This window comes from Aythya ferina, assembly GCF_964211825.1.
Source record: "Aythya ferina genome assembly, chromosome: 8".
Lineage (NCBI taxonomy): Eukaryota > Metazoa > Chordata > Aves > Anseriformes > Anatidae > Aythya > Aythya ferina.
In genome coordinates this window covers 5,478,118-5,493,314 of record NC_140304.1, presented here as the reverse complement: position 1 = coordinate 5,493,314, position 15,197 = coordinate 5,478,118, and the positions used below count along the sequence as shown (strand labels likewise).

Here is a 15,197-nt window from a genome sequence, read left to right as displayed (position 1 = left end):
AGTTATCTACCAAATTATGAACCTCAGAATAAACAGTTTTAATGTGATTAAATATATATATATATATTATTTTTTTTTAAGATATAAGGATGAACACATTTTAAATTGAGAGAACTGGCAAGTCAGAGAGGAAGGAAAGCACTGAGCATCCACGTTTAAGGGGAATTTTTCAGAAATAAAATAATTCCTGCATTTCTTCCTGCTGTCTTCTGCACAGAAAGAAGTGACTGTTTTACAGGCCAGTCCTTTTTGCCTTTGGGGAAGGGAAGTCAGGAACAGGGAGACTCCCTGTTGAACAGACAGCAGCAGTCCCATGCCTGCAGCCCATTCCTGTGGCTCCCACAGCTGGAAATTAAACAGAAAAAGTGGGCAACACAAACTTGTGGTCAGGTTTCAAAGTTAGCAGACTGTACTAGCTTGACATGTTTGAAATCAAACTGTGCATTCTTTCATTCCATTTTTTATTGTCTGATCAGTCTAGGTGCTTGACATTTTATGAATATCTGCTGTGACACCATAGTATTGCTCTCAATCACCACAATTTTTAACACGCTGTTTGTGTAACATTACCTTTTCCTCAGTGTAGTATTAGATAAGAGTTCACAGTGTGACTAACAGTGTGAGGGTAACTAATACTAACCAGGTAGCATCTTCATTTTGTAGAGAAATTTCATGGGTTTTCTATATTATTTTTCCCCAAAAAAACAGTAATTCCAGTGAGTTACAGAAACATATCATAGAGATATGCTGTCACAAATGATATTTCTAAACAAATAATGGGATGTCAAGCCACCATCTCTTCCCAATTACTTTTTGTAATAAAGAGGGGTTTTTTTTTGGAATTTAAAACATATTCAAAACAGATAACAACATGTAAATTCCTTACAGGCAAAGGTAAGCCATAGGGGAAATGATGCCTTGCAGACAAAGTAGTTCTGAAAAATCAACCCCAATAGAGACTAATAAAGTGACAGACCCACAGGCAACTCCCAAGTCAGCAGCTCTGCTTGTGAAGCCTGCCAAGAAGCATAACATGCCTAGGTATTTCCAGCTGCCTGTTCATTATTCTCATTCCTGTCAAAATACATCTTTCTTGTTACACTGTCATTCAAAAAGCATTCACTTTAGGATCCAAAGGCAAACAGGCCAAATTCAGAACTCTAATAATCTGTCATGAGTCCAATAAAGTCAATATTTATACTGTCTTGTATTCTTGAAGAAATTTGTGTCAATATCATAAAATGTAGGTAATTCTGATCCTATTAGAACATATTCAATTAGGTGCAATGTGCTGTGGGTTTGTGGGAATTTAAGTTATTCAAAAAGTTAAAACTGAAGGACTGAAGTTTTTCTCAGATACTACCTGCGATTGTTCTACTAGATTTTAGCATTGATATTTCATCAATTTCTTTCCCTGGGTCTTAGCAGTGTAGGCATTGCTGAGTGGTGGAGACTGAATGTTCATTTTTATTTATCAGTTCTTCTCTCCCAAACACAGCTTTGCAGATAAGCCTTTCTTGCTCATATCTTCCTGTAGGTGTTTCAAGATTTTTTAGTACCAGATTTAGTACCCATAATTTGGGGTCAAATGGAAGATTTTCTAAAGGCAACTAATCATCCTTTTTTTTTCCTTTTTTTATTTTTTTTTATTTTTTTTTTAATTTTTTTTCTTCACTTCAACTCTCCTCCAATTCAAAGTAATAGTAGTTAATAATAGTTAAAGTTAAAAGTTAAGCTAAAATAATAATAGTTAAACAGGATTCTGTTTAACCTGTGTCTTAGGTGTCTTATAGATACCCAACACATATATAGAGATACTACTTTCCATTAAAAAAAAAAAAAAAATATATATATATATAATATATATATATATATATAATATATATATATATGTATATATGCTTACATGCAGTGATTTTAAAAATGTCTAGCTACCTTGCAGTAGTTGGACCTAGCCCTGGGGGAGATAAAGAGACATATATACACCCATACACCCCAATAAAGTAGATGGATATACTTACATATTTAAATATTCAGCACCTACCCAAATACTAGAAGGATCAGAACCATAGCTGGCTTGCAGATGTGGGAATAAATAAAGGATAGAAATAGTATTTATGGTGAAGACAGGTTGGATGTTCTTACCTACGGGAAAGTAACAGACAAGTTTGCTATACATCATCTGGAATGAATTTTGAGATTTTTATATATCTGAAAATAAAAACAGACATATAAAATCCTCTTGGCATAATACAGAACAATGTTCAAAAGACCAGTGTCTGCAAATATGATGATCATTAAAGTCTAACTTTAGGAGAACTGAAGGAGTCAAAGCAATTATTGTCTACTTAGCAAGATAGCCAAATAATCAATATTTGGAGTCAAGTACATAAATTTTCTCTCAGTTTCTCAATCTCACTCTTAAATCTGATTGTAATCTGGTAGAGAATTAGAAGACTAAACCACATAATATATTCTGGAACATTTCTAGAGTCATCAGTTGGAATCAATCTGGATTTAGCAGATTAATCCTTAACATAAGGCACAATAAACTCTTACACTTCAGAATCTGTAGACATACCCTGTAGATGCCAAAAGCATATCTGAATCTGGATTTCTCCGGATATTCGGAACCTATGTTAATACTGCACCTGTTACAGAGCAGTGATCTCTGGTTTTGATGTCTGACAAATAAATAGGTACATTTCAGCTCTCATTATTTTGCTGACTGTATTTTAGAAATTTTGCAACTTCTTTTATAGTCATCTGACAGTACTATGCTTTGGAACGTTCAGATTTTTTTTTTTTTCTGATTTATGTTTAGCTTTTAAACATTAACAACCTAATCTTAAGGAACTATATAGAGAGTTATAATTTTTTTCATTATACCTATTGAACGTTCAGTATATAAATAAGCAAAATATTTACATTCTCATAAGCTATGTGAAAATTACCAGAACAAATTAAATATTCAAATTATTTCACTCTGAACTCTGTAGCGTCTAGTGCAGATTATTATCTAATATAGAATGTATTAATTACTATGATAATTTAGGAATCAGTGGCCTAGTACTTCAATCTCAAGTGTCAGAATCACATAAAACAATACAGTAGTGGAAAAAAAAGCAATGTAATGAATTTGTATTCCTTTAACTGAGAATCCAAATGTGAACATTCATATCCCTATCTTTTTATTGCATATTTTATAGTATCTCATGAAATTAATAACAATAAATTAAAAAAGATTTTAACCCGCAGTTTTACATTTTGTTTCTAAGAATATATGTTTTTACAGAGTACTGTTTTCATCTTCCTCAGCTACCACCATGCTAGTAGACCTCATTACTTTTTGTTTCAGTCCAGACTAGCTACAAACGAATCTAATTATTTTATAGTTTGGGCAATGTGCCTGGCAGACAGCAGGGCCTGGACACCCACTGCTGCTTTGAAGATATGTATTGAAGGAAAAACTTGATGTTTTCCTGATAAAGTTAATAATTTTCATGCTATTGTCTATAAAAATAATCACTTTCTGGGGGAAAAAAAAAATCAAAATATGGGCTCTTGAGATTATTACAGACTGCGGCAGGCTTAATGAAGTACATGAGCACTTCTTTGATGTGTTTGTAAAGTGTTAAGGAGAAATGAATACCATTAAGACTGAACGAAGTAGCAATCAACTTATTGATCATTGACTATAACAAACATTAAGCAGAAAAAATGTGAGTCAAAATTTCAAGATATCATCAAATAGGACAATGTATGTACAGATGTTCTGCTGGTCCTACATTTACTTACCCTTTTGTGATTCTCACAGAGCAGCTGTATTCTCTGGTTATCCTAACTTCAGAAGCAAGTATTCACATTTAATTACATTAAGCAATGTAAGAAAGGGGCGTACATGTATTCTGAAAACTGCTTATTTATTAAAAACAAACAAACAAACAAACAAAAATGCTTATTTATTGTGGATTAAAATAATATTTCCAAGAGATTTGCCTTTTCAACATCCATAGAAATGCACAAACAAAATGTCAATACACTGCCTTTAAGAGAAGAATTATGTGCTCTGCAGAAATCCATGCCCATGAACAGGAAGCTCAAAGCAATTTGGCAGTTTTTGTGCAATCGTTGTTTCATTATTCCCTGTCACATGAACTACTTGATGCCTGGGAACTGCTGTTAACATGTACAGCCCACTGGCCTCCTGGGACTAGTCCCAAAGATTTTGATTGGGCTTATGTACTGAAGGCTGCCTCACATTTCAAAATGGCCTGGACAGCCCTAAACAGATTTTTCAAATCTTAAATAATTAAAAGGGATCAAATCAAATTAAAAGCTTTGCCATATCTTAATTTTAAAGCAAATACACATAACTCAACTACTTTTGTCAAAGGGATTTCTATTTTTTTCTGTGAGATAGAATTGGGTCTTTAACAAAGAGTAATTACACAGCATGTTAATGCATGTGATTCAGTTATCATCAGCTAGTGCTATTAAAATGGCCATTTTAAACCTTTGTTATGAGCCAAGGTCAGTAATGAGAAAGTCTGGCAGCATCATTATGTTCCAAACTGGTTGTCAATGCAATCCCAGCAAGTCCTTTCACAGGACACATTATTTTGGAAGCAAATGAGTTTAATATAATGGCACTTAAATATTTATTGAACAATAATGTACTAATGTATTTTTTATTTTTATTTACTTATATGCAAATTGAGTTTATCATCCTGATCTTCTAGAACTTGGGTAAATGAAAGGGCAGGCATGAGGCAGGGCAGAAGGCAGAAGGCCTGAGGCAGAAGGCCTCCCTGAAATGTTATCTCAGTGTTCTCAGTGCTCTTTCTTATAGAAGAGGATCAACTTTTATTCTACTTCAAAGTACTTCAACAAGTGAGTCAGTTGAGAGATGTCTATACATCGGAAGTGGAAGTACAGGACTGTCAGGACAGACATAATTCAGTTTGCTCTTAGCTACTCACCTTCTTAGTCCTCTCACTGTCTTTAATTCCCCCCAGTTCAAAGGAACTGTGAGGGCAATAGCATTGCCTGAAACTAATAAACGTGTTACAAGTGTGTGACACATGTAGCCCATTAGTCTGTGCCTGCACTGCCTCCTTGTGTATTAGATAGGCTGCCAGTACTCCCCCAAAACAAAACAATGCCATAGAACAATGTAGAATAGGGCCTGTAAGAGGCCTTTTTTACGTAAACATCTGTGTTCTTAATTTGCTACAAGTCATAATTAAAAATGGGATATGGTATGTAGATGCTGGCCCACTGCTTCAAGAACAAATCTGATCAAAGCAAAACTGATCAGTAAGACTTTGTCTGATAGTCAGATACACAGTTGACAAATAAAATGAGTTTCTCCAAACAGTCCTATTAGTTCCCTCAGCCCATGTATCTGGTTCAACTGGTCTGCATCAAAATCAAGTCTTAGATAAATTGTAAAAACAAAAACAAAAACCAAAAAAAAAAAGAAAAAAAAAAAAAAAAGAAAAAGGACCTTTTAGATTCTAACAATTAAAGGCAAATATTTGAGGCAAGTGTTGCATTGCAAAACCATGAAAGATTTCTAATTAAAGGTAATTTTCAATGTTGTTTGTTGCACAAATTTAGAAACAGTAGTCAAAATGTAGACAGGAGCCATTACTGGTGTGTATATAAAAACTCGACAGAAACTGAGAAGATAATCCCAATATCAAATGTGGAAGTTGCATTTGCAGTTGTCTTGAACAAGGAAAATTCTGGCATCCTTAATAAGTCATGTTTTAGAAGACATATTATACATTACACTTATTGAAGACATATTTTTTTCTCTTGAATGAAGTATAATTGTGATTACAAAAGGTTGTGACCTGCATAGATACCCAGAAGAAATCCATGTGGATTAAAAAAAAAAAAAAAAAAAAAAGGAATGGTGGGCTGCTATGTCAATCATACTGTGCTGTGCTATAGAGTATCAGTAGGGGAACCTTAAAAGGGAAGAGAGTTTGGCTTAAATAACCCCCCAAAACTTTACCCAAATTGCCAAGCTGGGTTAGCAATACTGCATGATATTTGACACTTCTTGCTGTTTGCTAAACAGGATAGTAATGCACTGTTTATATGCTGTAAAATGGTATTTCAGCAATATTTTATCTCTACCAAGAAAGGTGCAGGAAGATCAGTCACAAATCAGGAAGATCAGTCAAAATCAACTGATAATCCAGGGTCTCAGAGCAAATTCTCAAGCTCAACTTTAATGCATAGCTAGGTAACAAGTTCTTATAGCAAAACAAAAGATGACGCACCCTCATAACAGTAGCAAGCCACGCAGTCTGGAAACAGCAAGACATTTGAATTTTTATTGCCTTAAGCACAAAACATAACCCCAATTCTAACCCTTACTTTCACTGCAGTATAGACTGTCCTGATTTATAACTTTAGGTGTCGCATCTTTGGCAACACTTATGCAATATCTGAACTAAGAAAAATGAAAACATTATACCTTTCTTATAAAAATGGGCTGTGCAGAACCCAACAGTTATCCAGCATGCTCAACATTTGATTTTCCAAACAATATGTCTTAACTGCATCACTAACCCCTAATTTTATATACATACATGTGGTTATCGAAAAGAAAATTAGCTCAGGATAATGTCATCAAACTTCCTATTCCCACAAGCTTTCATAAGTAGGTCTCGCAAATATTATTTTTCTACCCTAATCTTAAAGACAGTCTTATCCCTACCTTCAGTATACCCAGGTAGCTAAATACAGATACAGTCCTGGAGAAAAAAAAAAAAAAAAAAAAGGCATGGGACACCAACAGCAACAAGATGCTTCATGTTTCCCTGCAATAACCCAGTCTCCTGAATTCCTTTTTTTTTTTTTTTTTTTTTTTTTTTTTTTTTTGGTATTTAACTCTAATAGCAACCATTTCTAAGTTTAGCAGATGAAAAAGATAGTAAACTGAAAATAAGATATTGGTTCTTGATGGTACCAGTCCACTTGATATGGCTAGAACCAATCAATTGTGTTGCCTATGAATTACATTATCGAGTCCTCTAAACCTCTTCCCTTGTTGCCAGCAACCTTCCTAACTCTTCTCTGTATAAACTGACGATGAATGGGGGCCTCAACACTTCCCAAATCATAATGTGGAAGACAGTAAATCACTACTAAAAGAGGACAAATGGCATCTGTAGCACCACTAGTCTCTTTCCTACCCTAAGAACCTACCAGAGACTAGCAATAAACTGAGTTCTAGATAGTAAACCTAATCTCAACCCTATCCAGAAGACCAGCCATGTCAGGGCCACAGAAGAGTCCCTGGCCCGTTTTATTTACTAAATTGTATAATAGAGATTCCCAAACATTAATCCTAACTCTAATTCCTGTAGTCCATTCCTAACTCTTGCATTATACATGTATATTTTATATTCTGTTTTATTTTGTTGACAGCAGTACATGCAGGGTTTGCTCCAGAAGTATGCAGGCTGTGATTCTGTGATTATTAATACAGGATCAATTATTAGACAAAAATCCATTGGATCCTATTCATATAAGCTGAATCTTATTAATTCTTATTTCTGGGAACACTGTAGGTGTACCATAAGGTGTGCCCTTTGTATTTGCTTGTCCATTTCCAAAGACCTACCCTTAATCTCTTTCAAATACTAACACCACTCTCCTAGGGCAAGTATCCCCATAGAGACTGACACAGAAAAAGACAGTAGAAGGCTCCTAGAAGTATCTGCCCAGTTCTCACCTCTGTAGCCTTTACAGAGTCCGACACTAATTTGTAATTTGTATATATGAACCTACTGATTTAATATAAGATAAATTATGTCTCTACCTTTCATTTATACTGTTTTTATGCTAATCTGCAAGGGACCCTTTAGAATAGAACATTACTCAGGGATACAGACACACTATATTAAAACAACTAACCTCAAGTGTAACAAAAGCCTTGTTCAGTCCTAGACAATGAATTCCAACTGTAAAACAGAATATAGACCCTAAGCTTATTTCTACATCTGGTGTAGAAATATTATTTTCTCTAGAGGAAGAAAACGACGAAAGGTTTTGGCTGCTAACTACACTAGCAGAAAGCTTGCTGCCAAGACTTATACATTTATGAGAAATGAATTTACCTCTTGATGCTTTATTTTGCTAAGACCTAAACACTCTGCCTAACACTAGATTATTCTTAGCCTACAGGAGACTAAGGCATTGTTTTCTGATGACTGGTATAAGGCAGTGGCTTCTGACAATTATTTCTTCTTTCTTATCTCCTTGTTTCACACAGGTTCCAAATGTAAGTGAAAATTGTGGTAATGCAGGATGTGAGTGTCAGCATTAAACTCATTTCTACTAGTAGTTTTATTTTTAAAAGGGACACCAGTTTCTACAGGATATTGTAAAACGGTACATCAGATTCTATAAATACCTCCCTAATACTCATCTCTGGCTGCCTGGCACAGTTGAGCATTACTCAAGATTTAGGATAGTTACAATTCTCAAACTGCAACACAATTACTTGAACACTAACTGTAAGTTGTATTAACTAGCACATAAGGGAGTAAACCCCATAGTATTAGTGGCTTCCACTAACACCGGTCATACTCTTAAATTTGGGGGCAATTTCAGAAAGGTCAGAGTTCTTTGCTAAAGAATTCACTCTAACTCTGTCATACCTACCTTTTAAACATATAGTGTACTAGTTCCCATTGGACTGATGCAGCTCAAAGCACATGTTTCTATCCAGATTAACACAAGTACCATCTCCAAGGTTCAGCAGGGTCCAAGAACGATCTTAAGTTCTTAAGACTTCAAACTCCTCAGCTCTAACCCTACACCAAATTTTTGCTCTTTTCTTATTGCTAATATTAATATGAATGCCTACAAGGAGAGACATTATCAGGTATTGGTTTCTATCAAACCCAGCAATCTTTGTATAATCTGCAAAATCTGAAATCAAAAAAATAAGTAAATAAAAATAAATAGAATTTCCAAAACCTTGACCAAACCCCATATATAAACCTCTCTATACAAATTACGTAGAGATCTGTGTTAATCACTATACTATAGAACCGTAAGGAGCAATGGCTTTTCTGATTCAGGTCTCTTTAAGCTTCTTCACGGACTCTAAGGTCCACATTACAGTTCTCGGTGCTTTTGTTTCCAAACTCTCTCCTATTTTAACATTATTTATTACCAGGGTATCATTCTTGACAGCAAAACATAGGTTTTGGATTCTATCTGTCCTGGTGCTCTTAGGTCTGAGTTTCAGCAGAATCCACTACCAGTCAGGGTTGATGACTCTTTAGGTTATTTAATCCTAACCCTAAACTCCTCTCTAAGTGAGGAAGGGAGGGGGGTTGGTTGGCAGGGAAGAAGCATGGAGGGTCCAGTAGGGATTTATGTCTTTCATAACTTAATTAATAGCTAGAACCTAATCATTACAGGAAAAAAAAAAAAAAAAAAAGTAAAATAAAACTTTAGATTCAGTCATCGCTTGCCATAATTTTATCTCTGGAGGACTGCAGAATCTCGCAATAAATTAATACCTTGACACTTCGTATTTCAAACCCTGACTTAACCCTATTCTAATCCTAACTTTATGAAACCTAGCAGTTGAGTCCTAAGACTGAAGAAAAGCTTCACATGCCTTTGTCTTCCCTCCCAGAAAACTCGAGAGAGGCTCTCGAGGCAGAAAGTGAGACGAAGTAGAAAGGGAGGGGAACATATGAGCATACAATGGAAAAGCAGTGATGCCTACTGGGAGCAAAGAGACAGCAGCTACCAGAGGAGAAGCAGTTTCCAGCGAATCAGTTTAATTTTCCTGGCTTTCTAGGTGAGGACTTGAGCCTCCGTTATAATAGAAAACTTCCTTAAATACAAAAAGTAACCCTTGTTTCTGACAGAAGTTCTGGAAGAAGGACTATATTTATTTATGTACAAGGGATCTCACCCAAAGTGAAAAATAGTGTAAGTTATAGTCTTGCTTTTATCCAGACTTATTATCTTCATGATGCTGAGGAACAGAATGCAGTTTTTATAGGTTAAATTTTTAAACTCTCAATATTAACCATATTAAAAAGGGGATAAAGCCCTGCAGCAAAATAGAGGTGAATGTTTAGGCTCTTACCAATGACAGTCCCCATCTCACATTAGGAAAGCCTTTGTTTCAAATTGTTCTCATGTTGTTTGAGCCTTTAATTCCTAACGCTAACCTAAACACTAGCTTTATTTCTTACATGAGCCAACAGGCTTTAATCTCTCATGTTGGTGTTTCCGGTGGCAACTCCAATTAGTACACACTCAGTTAAAAATCTAAGATTTTTTTTACCAGAAACTGTACAAATTCTATCGTCGATATACATATAGCAACAAATATGCGTCCAACTTGCAGCCACATCATTCTCCTACCTTTGGAGCTGTGTAAGGGTATAAAATCCAGTCAGAATATGTTAACAATGCACAGCATGCAATGTCGCTGTATCTAGCCAGGCTAGCTTTGCCTGTGTTAACTGAAAAGGCTTCTTTGCATTCTAATTAGAAAAAAATTAATAATAATAAATTAGTAATGCTAATGTTGTTATAGACTTTGGGTACCTGAGTTAATGTGTAGTGAACAGTGCTATTTTTTATCAGTTTCTTTTAATATCATCGGTCCTCCCTAGCTCTTGGGCATCTGAATGAAAGAATCAGTGGACACTGAGCCATTCCCTAGCCCAAAGACTCGGGTAAGGAACAGAGAAAGCCTTGAGTTTGTCCTTCAAAATCTTAGGCAATGGAAGTGGGGGAGTCCAGTGAAGCTGTAAGCTATTACTGGTAATAGTAAATGGTCTATTACACTTCTTGAAGATAGAATCATGGAAATAAATGCTGTTGTTTATTCTGTTTGCATGCATGCATATACTTCTCTCCCTTGAAAAATGACAAAAAGAAACCTGTTAACATTTCACCTAGCAGAGGTTATTCTACTAATCTATTTTCATTCCTCTCTTCTAAAAAAGAGAGATCTTTCTACAGGAGTCCACTTCACTGAAGCAGTGTAATTCACTTTTTTTCCCCCAGTACTATTGCGCAACAGAAAACTCCTAGAAAACAGAAATCTGCATCAGAAATCAGGCAAGGATGCCTGATTCGTCTACCCAAATCAAAAGAATTGAAGTCAGGGACAATGCAGTGAGTGGTGACCTTTTTGACAAGCACTTATTTTGCAAAATTATTTTGTGTGCAGTGAACACTATTAGAGAAACTTTGGGTTTGAGAAGGTGTCAACATCTGTGTGAAGCTAGAAACACAGTACTTTAAGCCACGTCAGTGTCCCTGAGATACATGGAAAGCACCAAGAAAAGCATCCTGTTCTTTCCAGTGCATTAGTTATTCCCAGTGACATGGGAATAACTTCATATACTGAGACATGTCTCTACTTTTGCTGATATCAAGCAATGTGCTAGGAAAAACACATTATGATTACAAGAGAGCAAAAGAACGTTATACAGTTATATTTCATCATGGTGCGTATAGTCTGAGGAAGGTGAAAGTGCTGCCCCCTGAGTTTCTTGCAAGCTATACTGGGCCAACAAGCATTTCCTTCTCCATAGTTTCAAAACCCTCCCCCTCTCTGCCCCAAAATACAACAATGACCCATCTGTGTACATACAAGAGAGCAATTCCTAATATTTAAACATGGACTAATCTGCCAACACTGATGTGTCAGACAGAAGATAATGAATGTCATGGTGCTTAGTCTTTCTTTTCACTAAAACTGTCTTGAAGAATAATGGGGAACAAGAAAGCTAATAAAAAAAACAAACCACTATGGATCATAGTTGATTTGAAAAATAGCATTATTCTCTTCAGTTTTTCTTTGAAAACATTTTCATGTTTTAATCTCTTTCAGATTCAAGAAAGAGCATATTTCTCCTGAAATTACATTTAAGGGCTTAAATTTTCTACCAAAAATCTTTACAAATAATCTTATGGTTCTCATAGTGTTTATCTACACTTTGAAACATATCTACTCTTTGATATAATTTCACTCCACCTAGACTGTAATTACTTCACTCTGGGACACCTTTGTGGCAATTACAAAGATTACAAACAATACCTAAAAAACAAACAAACAAACAAACAAACAAAAAACAGTTAAATGAAAATCAGTAGTACTTAAATACTGAATTTGATGTGCCACAAGATGAGGATCTTCAAGCACCTAAACTGTGTGTAACTTCTGTCTTGCATCCAATGAAAGTGATAGTAATTTATTACAAATCTATGTGGTTTGATATGGTGACATTCAGAAATAACTGAACTAGTGTTAGAAAATGTGGTTCTGGTACTAGAATTAGCGTAGAATTAATACAGAATTCTACAGAACTGTATATTAATGTAAGCATTCTACCTGACCTGGATTAATACATTTTCCTTCTAATGCCTAGCACAGATCTAAAGTTTTAAGATGGAACGCTAAATGGTCAGCATTTAGTCCATGTTGTTCTGCTTGGGACTGACACAGGACCACATTGTAGCCATTGTAGCAAGGTTCAGAAAAAAGTGTCACAGGCAACATGTGATGAGACTGGATGTGGCAAGAAGGCTGGTGACAGAAAGATATCTGATTTATAAACATCAAGAGAAAACTTGAAACTTTACAGCACGTGAGATTTTTTCAGTAACAAAGTATTAAGTGAAAAGAATAAACTGCCTTTTGGACTACCTACTGACGTTGAGAAGAAGGCACCAAAGGAATTAACTTTTTGTGTTTTAGGAAGCATCTAGTAAACCACTGAGGACAACACAGGTAGGGTAACAGTTCATAGTACTATTTGTACTATTAGTACAGTAATTAATTCCTGACTTTTGGGGAGTTGTATGTGGTTAGAGTTTAAGGCAGATGACTGTTGGACTAATTCTGAAGAAGTAAGTTTTCTACAAGTGGTGTAGATGTGGTATTTTGATGCTTCACCACTGCACTGTGGCTAACTACACTAAGTGCTACAACCTGGTGTATCTCTTCACATAGCTGCACCCAATTAACATTGAAGGGAGCTTGGGTGTAACCATGCCTTACACCTTGGTCTCCTTGTTTGTAAACCTAATGACAATGCTAACTGTTAGAAAATCAAGGACAGAAAGAGCTAGGTGTATGATTACAGCACAGTAAAACAATAGATACTGTAGGAAATGGTAATACACTTATGATGTTTAATTTATGATGTTACTGTATAACAGTAACGCTTTGTGGTTAAACCATCTGTTTATTAGTTACTGTAACGAGTAACTACTACACTTTTCTACTGTAGCGTAGAAAGACCTCAAAGCAGGCCAGTTTTACAGTTTTGAGATGCGCTTCTCCCATAAACGTGACCACAGGTGTCCCAGTCAGGGCACCCCGGGCGCTCTCTCCCCTCAGGGCCCTCTCCTCATGTCCGCGGCGTCGCCCCCGACGGCTCTGCGCATGCCCGGGGCGGGGGCGCTGGGGGGGCGGCGGTGCTCGGGACCGTGCCGGGACAGCCCGGCGGCATCCCCCGGCTCAGCCCCCGAGACCCCCGCCGGGGCCGCTCTCCGCGGGCGGTGTGGCGGTGGCGGGGCGGTGCTGCGGGTGGCCGTGGCAGCACCGCCATTGGGCTGCGGGCGGCGGGCGGGCTGTCAGTCGTGCGGCGGGGCTGGCCCTGCCAGCCGCTCGCCCAGCCCTCCGCCGGGATGCTGCCTTTAGGGGGATGCGGCGCTCTCCGCGTTTTGATTAAAGCCCCTCGCCTCCCGCCGGTCTGAAGGCAGGGCTGTCGGGGAGGACGGGGCGGAGCGGCCTGCGAGGCAGAGAGAGAGAGGGGCAGAGACAGACAGACAGAGAGAGAGAGAGAGGGAATCCCTGGTGGTGCGTCGCGCATGGCTCCATAGGAGACGTCCTCTCCGGGAATACTGGGGTAGCACGGAGCTGCTGCGAGCCGAAGGCGCCCGGGTTTAACTCACGCTTGCGGGCGCCCAGCATGGAGGTGCAGAGATGGTCCACGCGATGGAAAACGAAAAGGTGGCCCTGGGACTCGGCGGTGACCGTGCTCGTCGCCTTCGCCGCCCTCCTCGGGGCTGCAGAGGTCAGAGGAGGTAAGGAAGGGCCGCCAGCCGCCGGGGTGCCAGGGCAGGGCGGGGGGCACGGCCCCGAGCGCTGCGGGCCGGGATGCGCCGGCAGGATGGGGAGCGAAAGAAATGCGTGGATGCGGTGATCTCCCGTCAGCGCTGTAGAGCGTGAGGTTTTCAGTCTTACTGACCCCAGAGCCTCTGTGCCGCTGAAGTTCCCCAAGCGGCTGCAGAGCAGCGACAAGGAGCCCCCTCCCCTGAGGGGCGAGGACAGGGAGAGCCGGGCGTGGAGGCTCCCTGCTCGGTCTGCCTCGATCTCACCTCGCTTCTTTTTCCTTTGTAAAGGAAAAAGGGGACGAGACGGGAGGAGCAGACCTGCTCGGGGCCGCTCTGGTGTAGCTGGGTGTGAGGTTGAGGTTTTTATTTTTCGGCATGTCTGACATTCACGAAGGGGTTTAACTCACCGCCGCCAAGAAAGGTCGAATTCTTGCGCGTTTATTATCGTAACGAGGTATTTCTCCGTCTGAACCTCTGCTCTTTCAATCAACGGGCGCCGCAGGGGGAGCGCAGTAAGGCGATGAGGGTTTCCATTCAAGCCCATTATACCTGGGGACAACCTTGGCGGTGTCAGAGCCGTCAGGGCTTCTGCCCCCTGCTGGCCCCAGCTGCTGACAGGGACCGGCCGGGGTCACGGCTCAGCCTCGCGGCAGCCCCCGGACCCCGGTGGGGTTGCACTGAGGGCGAGTTAACTTCGCCGAGCTGCAAAGGTCCGACTCCTCGTCGCTAAGTCAAAACTAAATCTATTCAAGAAAAAAAAAAAATCTGTACTCAAAGACATGGTAGAGTTTTATGCAGCTTTTCACGCAACTGCAGTAGAATTTTCTTTAGTAAGCAAGATTTATGTAGATTATCTCTTCATTGGTGTCCAACATATTGTGTAAAGTTGAATAAAAATCTAAACCCAGGCAGTCCGGGGGGAAAAAAAAAAAAAAAAAAAAAAGTTATCAGGTACTCTGTGAAATATTTTCAGCAACATTTGGCACAGTAATTAGTTTTTAGCTGTTTGGTAACTAAATTAAAAATGAAAAAGCCCTATTAAAAACCTTTTCCTCTAGCATTCT

At 38.5% G+C, this 15,197-nt stretch overlaps 1 protein-coding gene across 3 annotated transcripts in view; it reads left to right on the top strand.

The window, feature by feature from the left end:
* Window positions 1-13,710: 13,710 nt before the first annotated feature.
* Window positions 13,711-15,197, top strand: part of COL11A1 (collagen type XI alpha 1 chain) — a 144,951-nt gene continuing 143,464 nt past the window's right edge. For all 3 annotated transcript variants that reach the window (XM_084528624.1, XM_084528623.1, XM_084528622.1), the window contains exon 1: window positions 13,711-14,103. In XM_084528624.1, coding sequence (XP_084384750.1) covers window positions 13,989-14,103 — 115 coding nt within the window. In that variant the 5' untranslated portion in view covers window positions 13,711-13,988. The remainder of the gene's footprint in view (window positions 14,104-15,197) is intronic.